Source organism: Lissotriton helveticus, chromosome 5_1, assembly GCF_964261635.1.
Source record: "Lissotriton helveticus chromosome 5_1, aLisHel1.1, whole genome shotgun sequence".
Lineage (NCBI taxonomy): Eukaryota > Metazoa > Chordata > Amphibia > Caudata > Salamandridae > Lissotriton > Lissotriton helveticus.
The window spans coordinates 385,976,020-385,989,235 of record NC_136065.1 but is presented as its reverse complement, the minus strand read 5'-3'; the positions used below and the strand labels follow the sequence as shown (position 1 = coordinate 385,989,235).

The following is a 13,216-nucleotide window of genomic DNA, read 5'->3' as shown; positions in this document are numbered from 1 at the left end:
ACTAATTTGTTTTATACTTGGTACCACCCAACCCTGCATAACATGATCAATAAGGGACTCCAAAAACGGTACAGAATACAAGACATCCTTTCTGCCAGCTTCGACCAGTCATTGTCTCCAAAATGAAGAGAAAACCTCGAGGACTTCTGAAGCGGAAATGATAACTACAATAACACGCAGAGATTTGATTGCCATATGGACCTCAACCTAACGAAACAAGGGGAAACAGGCAACCTCTCCTTCATTAAACAAGCAGTGATCAAGTTCAAAATCTATTTCGCTTCCTGTTATCGGTAAAAGTTTTAAAATTTAGGAGGAACTTCAGGAAAAAAAAAGACTAAACCTGAGTTTTGAAAGAATAATGAAGAGCAGATCAAAACTTCACAAAGTAGGATTCTTAATGTTTTACTCCCAATACTCCTCAAGGGTAAATACTTTGGAAAACAGGGAATTGTAAACTTATAAACAAGCGCAAGGCAGTACACAAAAAACTTATCGTTACAGAAACCCACCAAAAGTGCAAGACTATTGTGACCCAATTCAGTAAGACACTGTGAAAAGTGCAATAAAAAACAGTCCAGCCTGCTAAGAGTTCAGCAAGGCCACAGAAATTGATAACGAGCGTGATAAAATCCTAATGACTACATAAGATACAGTAGACTGGTTCAGAGGCAAACAATCCACAGGTTAACTGCTGCAAAAAAGGTTGCAATCAATGGACTGTGAAAGAGGAGACCGGGAAAACGAATAATTGTAGCAACACAAGGCACTCAAATTAGAACCATTGCAAGAATAGCTCTGAAAGAACGTATGGGTAGTAAAATGTTATGCATTTAAGCAAAACCTTCATGAGGTGTACGAAATTATAATCCACAAAGAGGGAAATCCATACAAACATTGGGTTCTGGAGCAGCATGCTGCTCATCTACAAGTGCTTCAATGCTTCATCAGGAGTAGTAAGCGCTATATAATACAAACGTTTATAGATACTTGGAGACGGAATTGCATTTTCTAACAAAGTACCAAGATCGCAGGAAAACAAAGTTGCTACAGCCTTCTGCATGATAAACTAACAAACCTCATGCAAAAACCAGTGTACGGAAAGATATACTCCACCATCAAGGATGCTCAACTTATCTACAGGAGAGAAAGCTAAGACACGTGGTATGATGGTGCAAGGCAAACTGATCACTGTCTGTTATGGAATCCATTCCAAAGATCAAACTACCGTAACACCAGGAACCGACAGCAAATTGAAGGTCAAACCTGTTAAAGATGATGTTGGGAACAATCTAAGATGGTGAGAACCGGAGGAAGCAAGGATGAAGGTGATGTTTACTTCCTGTGCCTTATGTGTCATCTCAGCTTGTAAAAGTGTCCTTTACAATTGAAGTGGTAATTAGCGCAAGCACTCACTGCCATGTCCTTTGTGTTCTTACTCATACAGAGAACTTTCCTCCAGACTCACGGGTACATTTGTACCAATAGTAGACAGGCCAGAGTGTGCACACCCAAAACAGATTCCATTCGAATCCGATGCACATGAGTTGCCCCTGTCAGAACCAGTGTCCCACCCACTAAAAATGGCCAATCCACTGAGCTACATCACTTTACCTGCACTAAATTATATAAGAAAGGCAAATGTAGGTACATGGGTCATTCGGAGGAAAGAGATTGCATGCATTTCAATCGACCACCCTAAAAAATCACAACTAGTTAAAAACTCTTGGAAATCCAGAAGCGGGGAGAGGAACAGCTATGATGGAATCTACAGATGCCAAGCAAAAATATTTCTTGGCATGGCTATACAAAACTGAGCCTGTGATTTGAAACTAACGCACAATGTATACAGAACGTAGGAAACAGATCAAGTGGCTGCCTACCACATCATCAGCACATTACTGTGGTGGCAAGGTATGGGCAGTGTGCAAACATATGCCATGTGGAACACAGAGTGTGGCACTACAAGGTAGATTTATGTATGCCTGGGTTGGGACTAAAGGTATGAAAACCCCAACAGACAGTCTTTAATAGCTTAGTAAAATGTGAGGGTCCACGGCAGCTTGTGGAGGGTCCGTTTGGTATGCAAGGAAGGATTCACAAAGAATGCAGTGAGAAACAACTCCTGATTCAGAGGAAATTCAAAGGAAACTTCAGGAAAGAAAGAAGGGTGACTTCAAATATCTTTCTTGCCACATTGGCCATGAACTAGAAGGAGACCAGAACAAAGAGGCCACAGCTTGTGCAGTTTAATGCTTGGCTTAACTCCAACAAAGGTGAATAATATGTCAGTAAAGTAAGTGTTTCAGTAGCTATTTAAGCCAGAATAGTTGAAACAATATTATAATAAAAACATATGGTCTTCAAACGAATCTGGCCATGAGAATGTTACTTATAAATAGAACTCTGAAGGAAAATCTTTCCCAATTGAAACCCTTAAAGATACTGAAAGCAGCCTGATCGGATTTGTACAGTTCGAACTAGAAAATGAGTTCGCTGGGTGCGAGGCAAAGGACGACATAATCAAAGGTAATACAAACAGGTAATGGGACTTATACAGACTGTTTTCTATCCACTTGGAGTAAATAATCCAAGATGATTACAAACTATCATCTAATAAAATTACATGGCCATTTCAGTGGTAAAGGGCACGTTTGGAGAACTAAATCTATGGTCAAAGAGGGAAATATGAATGGCTGGATTACACAGGGGTGGGGGGGGGTTGGAGTGGTCAGATGATTAAAACATCCGCCGCAAATGCATTTTTGTCCATCTGCTCAGATCAAAATTTACATTGAAACTGGAGGCAAAAAGATCGAGCATAGCATCCCCATTTACATATTTTACTTGAGAGAACGTGTTTGACCACCAAAATTCCACAGGACTCGCATCACAGTACAAAGCTATTCTAAAATCAGCTGCATACATGACAACCACTAAGACAACTTCCTCCCCAACTCATATTCCCAGTCGGGTACTTGAGATTGTTTTATTTGCGATCTCACCCATGGAATTTAGAAGTCAGACAACTGTATCTGTTGGGTTGGTTGTAAAACACTACAGTATTTGTTGTTGGTAATGAATAGAACTCTTCTGTTGCACACCGTCAGGAAAAAAGCTTTCAATGCTCAAAAAATTACTTTCAAATTAAGCACAGCAACAAGTAAAGCTTACTCCTCTGCAGACCATAAGAAGTGTTTCTCACAGGGCAAATGTGTCATAAGCAAAAAATGTAGTTCACTGCTAACTGAGATGTTTTCTGAAGGCCACCATGCCACTATATTCTTAATTTCCAAGGGGTTTGGAATCTCCAATGTGCAGGGGTTTGTCTATTGATTCCAATGCCAAACTAAATGAAACTGCATGCAGGGCATACAAAATATAGAGGTCTTTCTAAAACTACACGAATACAGGGGGCCATCAGCATCATAGTCCATGCTGGGAAACTGTACATTTAGCTTATTGCTCGCATTTTGAGAACAAGAAAACCAGTCTGGGATAGAACGGTTCCTATGAATTAAGTTGCTAAAATGGATCAACTCCAACTTCACCTTGTTCGACAAGATGTAAAAATTAAACAAAGCACTGTCCCTTAGGAGGGGAGCCGTGTTTGCCGCAGGGGAAGAAGCCCTTAGCAATAGTAAACAAGGAGGTGGTAGGTTGGTATACCGATTTAAACCATTACTACTGGGTGTCATAATTCTGGTATTCTGGGGTGGCTAACTTACACTTGAAATGCACTACAAGGGAACCAACTAGGAATTTGTAGACCTTGGAACACCACATCTTGGAAGATTTGGTGAGTTTATGATGGCTAAAGAAAAATGGCAAAACAGAATCGAGGTGTTTTTAGCGAATCCACTTCCAAGCCTGGAGGAAATCTGCAACTCCTGACGCTTTCCACCTAATCCCATTTACAGGAAAATGGTTGTCTCTGATTTAAGGGATTTGGGAATCAACTCTGCTTCTTGTGGCCAACAAAGGACGCTGATATAAAGAAACTTTTCGGTTCGTTTATTCTAAAGGAGCTCTGAAATTAAAGAAGTCTCAAATCCATGTAAATATCTACACCATTCAGCCTTGGATTCACCTATGAAGGGCATATGGGGACAAACTAAAATAATTGACCTAGCCTTCAAAGGCCTGTGTTTCTCAAAGCTCACCATCCTAGGATGCTGCAAGCTCATTCCAAAAACTCTCTTGTACATACATTGATAGGCAAACATATCAAATTGTAATTTCAGAAAACTGCAATATCCAGAGTAATTTCTCTGAAGCAAGAATACACATAGATCAGGTCGCAGTCACGAAGAATTACAAGGATTGCTCACACCAAAATCTTTCAACCTATTTAGAACAGACCTCTGGAACTTTGCCATTTCATTGCAGGTCTATGGGTGTATGCCATCAGAGGTTCTTAGCTTAATCGGCTTAAATGTAAGGATGCAGTACAGTCAAGTCTCATCTAGAAGCTATTTGATTCAGTCCATTTCCTAACTAAACTTTTTTAAATGAAGCAGGAAATGTGCCTCAGTTGTGCCCAGCCACACAAAACTGCTGACGTGTGAGGAGACAGATTGATTTGCTACCAAGGGCTATAAATGCTTCTTTCCTTTTTGGGCACAAAAGTCCGGCATTGACAAGAGACATAACAGAACCAGAATGGCCAGATCTATCAACAACCCACCTCAATTGGGGGAATACTCCTTAACCAAAGCCACTGGGGCAATTAGAGCTATGCTAGGAGAATTTACAAGAACAAATTACATTATGGAATCATCCCTTTTTTATTTGATAAACACAGGAGGCACAGCATGCTAAGCAGGCCTTGCTTCCATGTTTCAGGCATGGCAGACACTTTAGGGGAGCAAAACCACAAATGCACAGTGTGATGCAAGTACTCTGCCTAGTCCTCCAAGACACTTGCATTCCAGCATCTAACAGACAAGCTTTAGGTGAACATGAGACAGATTGCTTTAGGATCTGATCCACATTGTGACTCAAGAGATGCTGAAGTGTCTCCATGTCTGGATCCAACATTATGCAAGATCCTGGAGGGGTTGTTAATGAACCCAATTTGTTTTTGCCGCTTGGACACTTTTTCACAAGACTCAGGAAAAAGAATCCTGGCAACCTTAACAATATGTTTTTTTCTGCCTTGTATCAGTTTTTAAAAGAACTGGGGTCCGAATTGTGGAAGCAACCCCATACTGTGCCCCAAAAGTTTTGACAAACTACTATTAAAAAAGAAATGCACTTGGGCTCAGAAATCACTGCAGACCTTGTTATCAGGCTACAAAGACAAGTTGAGAGGATTTCTAGTGTGCATCTACATTGGCAATTCAGGAAATGCCCCAGTGACAGGCCTTGAAGACTCTTCAGAGAAAGCTCTAGTGCTAAGCTGGCTCACACCTTGACCTAATTCCAACATTACAAGCGGAAGAACAATCTTCTGGTGACTTAAAAATGTCTGCCCTGATACAAGATCGCTTGTCCGGAATCTATATCAATTGGAAGTGTAGGATCAGTATAAGTGGGAGTGAAACAACTTACCCTCTGCTAACTCCTAACGTCTTGAAAATCCCACAGAGAGAGGCTGCCAAAAATGCCCACCCATTTGTGCAGCCCTGTCAAGAAACCTAACCTTAGGAGAATCACAGAACAAGTACTTAGGGATGTTACGGTGCCAGGTGCTGCAAGCAGAATCTGGAAGTGGGAGCTGCACGAAACTGCTATGTGCCATACCAGCAGCCCTTGCAGCTAGGAAGATAGGCACAAATAGGATAGGAGATTCAGGGCAAAGACAGAAAAGGAGATCATAAAGAGAAATGTAGCCAGTTGAAAAATGTCACAGAAACGTTTGCAAATAGATGAACGCTACTTGTGACCTGTGCTTAAACATTCAGCACAAGTAGAAGAAAATAAAATGGGGTACAGAAGCCAATGCTGTTTTAGGAGGTGAATATAAGTTGTGCGCAGGACCCCAAAGCATCTGAGCTGATATTTTTGTTAATCTGCCTTAATGCATGATAGGTCTAATTCTCAGTGGATATGGACATTGGACGAGTATGGAGAAAAGAAGGGTAGGATGCAAGTTAACTCTCCATATAGTTTGCATAATTTGATCTGCAGGATCCTTTGCAATTCAACTCATACAAATTTGATACATCTACATATATCTAAATATAGATATATATATATATATATATATATATAGGTTATTCATAGTACACCACTACACCACTATACAGTTCTGGTAATCATCATACTATCACATGCTGCCAAGTTGAGACAAAAAATTGCCCATGCAAAGAATAGAGATCACCGATATTTTTGCTTAACTGAAAAAAAACATATGGGCATTTGCTTGGAGGTGACAGTGAACGCTAATACACTGAACAAACTTTGAATAACAGTATCATGCCAATTTGAAAATAGAACAATGCAATAGAAAGATGGAGTGGAAAACCTTGACGTAATTCAGAGGAGCCTGGACTTTCAGGGGCTGTGATGGGATTCCTGTTGTTTTGTAAAACGCATTGAGATCCTGTGTGGATAAAAGGTGCTGTATGAATGCCAACTGCCATCAACAGGATACTACGTTATTGCATGCACATATGCCTTGCCATTGAGGTCGTTGTTAATAAACCATGTGTGAAAGTGCTGGTCAGCCACAGGAGCAGACAGGCCAGGTCCTGTAATGAGCGGAGTAGCAGGGATATCCAGCTTTTACTTGTCCACATTCTATATACTGATGGGAAGCCATTAATACTTCTAGGCATTTGGCAGAGCATTAGCGCCACTTTCACATCTCAACAAACTATACGTGATGGGTTTTCTGAAGAAACCTTCTGGGAAGGTTATCCACATGGATAGAGTTGGCAGAAGGCTCAGCTTTGCAACCAAGGATGAGCAGCACTTCACACAAAGCTGGTTGTTTCATATATGTTTAATAATCAAAAATACAAATGTTGACTTTGATATTTTTTTTTAAACCTCACAGTGGGCTACAATTAACCAGATGGCTTTCACATGCCTAGTATAAATTAAGGACCACAAGGTCCATCAATTTAGCTTCGTCCCCAAAGCTTAATGGTAAAATAAACAAACCACGAACAACATCTGTGAAGCTAGTGCTGGACCATGGGTGTCCAATGTATGGCAATGAGGGATGTGCCCATGCCAGATTTCAGTATCACCACTGACTATGTAAATGAGAGCTTTTACCGTTCACTATAAACAAATATCTCTCATGAAAATCTGGCATGGATACGATTCTACTGAACACAAGATGAACACCCTTGTTGAAAAGAAAAAACACTTCCATTTTCAAATATATTCTACACGATACTGTATCATACATTCCTAAATTACAGATAAATTTTTCTATTTGAAAAGAGCTGTATTGCGGTCTGTGCAATGGTACATTTTAACAGTACAATACATATAATGTTAGCGTAGGTCAAACTTTGAAGTCCAGACAAAACGTTTGAAGGGCTCACATGCCTTACACTTTCAAAAGCAAAGTCTGCATGGTTATCCAAGTAACAGAAAACACGTCCTCATATGAAACCTTTTCTTAAACCCACCGTATGACGACCATTCCTAAAGTCTATAAATGGCACGCACCCCAAACAAACCAGAACAGCATTTTAGATTACTAGATTAGGAATACAAATCAGGTACATTATTGGAACATGCATTTGGTTAGTGAATTATTTAAAGCAATTATTTATGGAGACATGGTCTTGTTTAGCAATAGTCACTAACTTCATAAACTCTTGGGTACAGAGACTGCAGTACAGGATCGAATATCTTCACCAAGTAGAAAGTAAACTGATAATGCTAGTCAGAACAATGCTACAGCCAACAGAAAGCAATATAGGAAGGTTTTTAGGCGGCTTAGGGCATCAAGTTTGAAACCTGCTTATCTTGCTAACATTAGGGTGTTGCAGAAGGGACCCAGACAAGAAAGATACTCAAGATGTTACAAGCCCCAACAGAACGAACAGTAAAGCGCCTTAGTTCTCACAAATCGCAATGTCTCCTACAGATGCAAGAAGGAAATAACTTAAAGGATAGTCCGTGATCACACGGCTTCGCATGTTTCTGTTTTCTGAAAGCATGCTCAAAGAAGCGTTTTTGGGGAAACGTTTTCTTAACCGTTGGGTTATTACTGCGATACCACAACTTAAAGCCTCTGTGCAATAACCAGTTTCTTCACTTTTGAGAATCCAAAATATTAGTACATTCATCAACATTTGACTTAATTCTTTGTTGGCCTGATTCTCACTTACATGGCCTTCGATGGTCATGCACACCCTAGTCATGCAGCATATAGAAATGGAAGCGCGAAGCACAGATCAGAGAAAGATAGAAACTAAGGAAAGCTGTAGAAAATTTATTACAACTGCTTCTCGTCAACTTCTACTGTATACATTTTATGGCACTGTAACATACTTCCTGTACAGGTCACAATCCTTTTAAGAGACAAAAAAGATGGTGTTGAGGATGGAGTTTGTATTTGGAAGAAAATATGCAAACATTTCACACCATTTTGCACCAGTCACTGCATATTGCTCAAAGCTACAATTATTAAACAATAGTGGAAAGTCCATTTTACGGTGTCTGTGCTTATTTTACAGTTTGGACACCTTCATAGAATGGTAAATTTGCATTAGTTGCCATCAGTCAAGTTTGCCAATCTGTGCAGAGGACATTTGGGTGCAGTGTGTCTCAGGTCTTTTGAATTACTTTGGTGCACTGTTAGGATACAGCAATAGGAATCTTTGGTGTTGTTCACACACTAAATAACATGGCATCACATTTCAGAGGCAGCAGGTCCTAATGGTGCACATGGGACAGTTGAGGAAAAGCTTAGAGAAAGGTTCTTGCTTGAAAAAAAGCTGGTTGGATATAAAAAATACCTTAATCCAATTTCATTTCAGATTTAAATCAACAAAAATATACTGGTTAAAAAAGAGACGACTTATTGATGCAAAAATATTTAAGACTGTGCACGGTTTTGAAATGGGAGTGACCAGCCTTAAAACAGTGGTTTAAAACCATAGGGGCGGGTAAAGTGTGGAATAGGGACCTAAAAGGAACATATAGTCACACAAACTCAGCATTTCAGGTGTATAAGCAAAGCTTCAGCTTTTGCCAAGTTACTTCATTGTGTGGTCCCAATTTATTATATCATATCATCCCTTAGGAAAAGAAATGAACCCTGTGCCTATTCAGCACTTCAGAAAGATAAAGCTACTTTTATGGTGATTCCTTTACTCTTACTTCGTAGGCTTTTCACAATATCAACCTGTTGATACCCCTGCACTAATGTGGCGTGTTTTAGTACAAGACATTGAGCTTCAGTAAAGCATATATATGCATGAGCCGATATGCAGCAGGACCAACTCCCGGGAGTACACGTCTTTACCAATTCCTTTTAACATAAGGAGCTGATTGGGGAGTTTTCTGACCAACGTCAGAGGGACTAGCGAGGCGGCTCTGATAATGGGAACAAGCCGACAGGATAACATCAATAGAGTTACCATAAACGCAACTTTATCCTACTCTTCCTATGCATTTCGTTAATTTAATCACCAGCAAGAATGCTATCTTCCACAACACAAGCTTCCTGTTGCGGGATGCCACCTTCTCAAAAGGCTTTATCACTCTGTGAAGATTCATATTCCGGACCCATAGGTCAGAGAGACACCTGACCAAAGGATACATTTGCATGAGGTCCCTCAAATATCACTTGGACGTCCTGGTAGCCATACAGAAGGATTCCTCATCTCTGTTACAATATACTACATGAGCTGCAAGGATGGGCTTCCAGGTATCCAAGCTACATCCTAGTTTAAGCAAGGAGGTGCAAATATAAAACAAATCACATCTACTATGCAAGTAAGAAGGAAGATGTTCTTTGTTAGTGCCCACTAACAGGAACTCTGCCATTTGGTCTTGTACTCTGTTCTAGAGAAGGAACTTCTCAGCCAGCAGAGTCCCACTGTATGTGAGAAGACACCTGGATGTTGAATGTAAGTTTTCTCTGAACCATGGGCTCAAGCTGAGCAATGACAGAAGGATGTAGTGCTCTCCCTCTCTTATTGAGTAGGGAGGTTTTTCTGGAAGCGGGGTTGGGTGTGAGATGATGTATCAAAATACCCCTATCTAATCCAAGATCAGGCCATCCCAAGGAATCCTTGGCCCATGCAAGACCAAAACGTATTGCATTTTGGAGTTGAGGTGCTGTGGACGAAGTTGTCAGATCTTGGAATTCCCGGAAGCTTAATACACCTTATTATTGCCCTCCACTTTGCCACATATTGCCAAGTTTTGTTAGGTGCGGATCGAAATCTCTCTCGGGAGATCCCAACAAAGAATGGTTTAAAGCAGGAGTGTCGCATTGCTCCACTTCTTTTCTCTCTTTGCATTACAAACATGCCTATCTCCCTCTCACCAAGTATGGGTTTACCACCTAATGAACAAATTACTTACCTTCGTTAACGATAGATCTGTAAGAAACATTAGTTAGTTATAGATTCCTTACCTTAGAATTACCCCCAGGTGTCAGACATGATACCGAAAGTTTTTAGTCAGCAATACCTCTGCACGTCGAAAGGTGGCGTCGGTCAGCTCCGCGTCCAAAGTGTCGCCAAAATGACATCGCTGTAGCTACTTAGACGCCGCCCTCGTTCGCTGACGTCGGTTCTGTACACGACTTTCCGCGCCAGAAACGCAGAACCATGCAAGACACTGACCACTGGTGCACAAAAATAGGGCCCTGAAAGGGTATCCTTAACCCTAACAATCAGTTCGCAGAACAAGGAGAATGGGTGGAGCGGTTAGGAATCTATAACTAATGTTTCTTACAGATATATTGCTACCGAAGGTAAGTAACTTGTTCATCTGAAGGAAACACGTTAGTTATAGATTCCTTACCTTAGAATAGATACCCCAGCAATGCCAAACCCGGTGGTGGGTCTGCGAACCAACACTACATTAGACAGTCCTGGAGAAAAGAAAGGCCAAAGAAGCCGTCTCTCTGGACTTGACTGTCCAGGCAGTAGTGTTTCATAAAGGAGTGCAACAATGCCCACATAGCTGCCTAACATAAATCGCTTAGAGGAACTCCTCTGCCTAAAGCAGTAGTGGCTGCAGTCGCCCTAGTGGAATGGGCGTGCAACCAAACTGGAGGCTCCTTTTTCGCCAGAGAATAATAGGCATTGATACACAAAATGACCCACAAGAGATAGTCTGTTTGTGTACAGCCCAACCTGTTTTGGCGCCCAGGTAGCCAACAAAGAGCTGGTTATCCACCCGGAACTGTCTTGTGCGGCCCAGGTAAAAAGACAGAGCATGTTTTGGGTCCAGACGGTGGAACCTCTCTTCCTCTTTGGAAGGATGCGGAGGCAGAACGAAGGTGGGCAAAGTGACGGTCTGTCTAATGTGAAAGGCAGTGACAACCTTTGGCATAAAGGATGGACGGGTTCTGAGGACAACCTTGTCCGGATGCACAGAAAGAAAAGGAGGCTTTGAAGAGAGCCTGGAGCTCACTCACTCGCCTGGCAGAGGTGATGGCAACCAAGAATGTAGTTTTGGGAGTCAAAAGCCTCAAAGGACAGTTGTGAAGTGGCTCAAAGGACAGTTGTGAAGTGGCTCAAAGGGAGCACACATTAAATAAGTTAGAATCAGATTCAAGTCCCACTGAGGCACAACGAAAGGAATAGGAGGAAAGGGATGAGTTATGCCTTTCAAGAAGCGATTAACCACCAGGGACTTGAAAAGAGTAGGCTGATCAGGAAGGTAGAAATGGCCGAAAGATAGCCCTAGACAGTGCTCAGAGCAGAGCCCTGCTGGGCTAGAGAAAGAAAAAACAAGAGAACCTCAGAAAGAGGATAGAAAGGGGATCCACAGCCTTTGCTGTGCACCATGCCACAAACTTGTTCCACCGGCAGGAGTATACCGTCTTGGTGGAGGGTCGCCTGGCTGCCAAGATGATATTGCAAACTTCGGGAGGCAGGTCAAATGACGTCAACTGCTTCCGCTCAATCTCCACGCAAGGAGGTGGAGGCTGGACAGGTTCAGGTGGAGGACCGTCCCCTGCTGCTGTGATAGAAGATCCTCCCGTAGAGGAAGTCAGATCAGAGGATCAATGACCATGTTGAGCAGCTCGGGATACCAGACTCTTCGTGCTTAATCAATAGCCACAAGAGTGACTTGGGCCCGGTTGCGCCTGATCTTCTTCAGCACTCTGGGCAGAAGTGGTGTAGGCAGAAAGGTGTACAATAGACCGCAACTCCACTCGCGGCGAAAAGCATCACCTAGCGAGTGTCGCCTTGGAAATTCCAAAGTGCAGAATTGATGACATTGCGCGTTCTCTTTGGCGCCGAATAGATCTAACTAAGGCTCTCTCCACTGCTGAAAGAGACCTAGCACCACCTCCGAGTGAGGACGCCATTCGTGATCCATCATGCACCTGCTGCTGAGTTCGTCCACCCTGGCGTTCAGGGAACGTGTCAGGTGTTGAACCAGCAAGGATATGGCCTGATGTTCCAGCCATGTCCAGAGGCGGGGTGGCCTCCTGACATAGGGTCCACGACCCCGCCCTGTTTGTTGCAGTACCACACAGCGGTGGTGTTGTCCGTGAACACCTGCACAACTCTTCCCCGGACAGTGGGAAGGAGTGCTTTTTTTGCAAGACAAATCGCCCGAAGCTCCAGAAGGTTAATGTGGAGCCCGGACTCCACCCGGAGACCAGAGGCCTCTGATCTCCGCCTCATCCCAGAAGGGGCGCATCTGTTACCACTGTGTGGTCTGGTTGGGGAAAGGAGAGGGATCTGCCGTTGACCCAATCCAGGTTCGTGAGTCACCACTGCAATTGTTGTGCATTGCCCTCCGAGATCTGGACGCAATCGGACAGATTCCCTTGATGCTGCGCCCACTGGAACTTCAGGTCCCACTGCAGAACCCGCATATGCCATCTGGCATGATCAACTAGCAGGATGAAGGAGACCATGAGGCCAAGCAGCCTCAGGCTAATTCTGATAAAACCTGGGACAGAGGCTGAAAGACCAAAATCACAGCCTGAATATCCCTGACTCGCTGTTCGGGAGGATAGACCAGAAACTGTGTTGTGTCCAGAACCGCTTCAATGAAGAGGAGCTTCTGAGAGGGAATCAGGTGTAACTTCGGCACATTGATGGAGAAC

General features: G+C 42.5%; 1 protein-coding gene across 13 annotated transcripts in view; it reads right to left on the bottom strand.

The window, feature by feature from the left end:
* EIF4G3 (eukaryotic translation initiation factor 4 gamma 3) overlaps nt 1-13,216 on the bottom strand; it is a 1,426,031-nt gene that overhangs the window by 933,532 nt on the left and 479,283 nt on the right. For 9 of the 13 annotated variants that reach the window (XM_078642564.1, XM_078642559.1, XM_078642560.1 and 6 more), the window contains one exon: nt 6,470-6,547. The exons of the other annotated variants lie outside the window; for them this stretch is intronic. In XM_078642564.1, the coding sequence (XP_078498690.1) occupies nt 6,470-6,547 (78 nt within the window). The remainder of the gene's footprint in view (nt 1-6,469; nt 6,548-13,216) is intronic. 13 annotated transcript variants of the gene reach the window in all.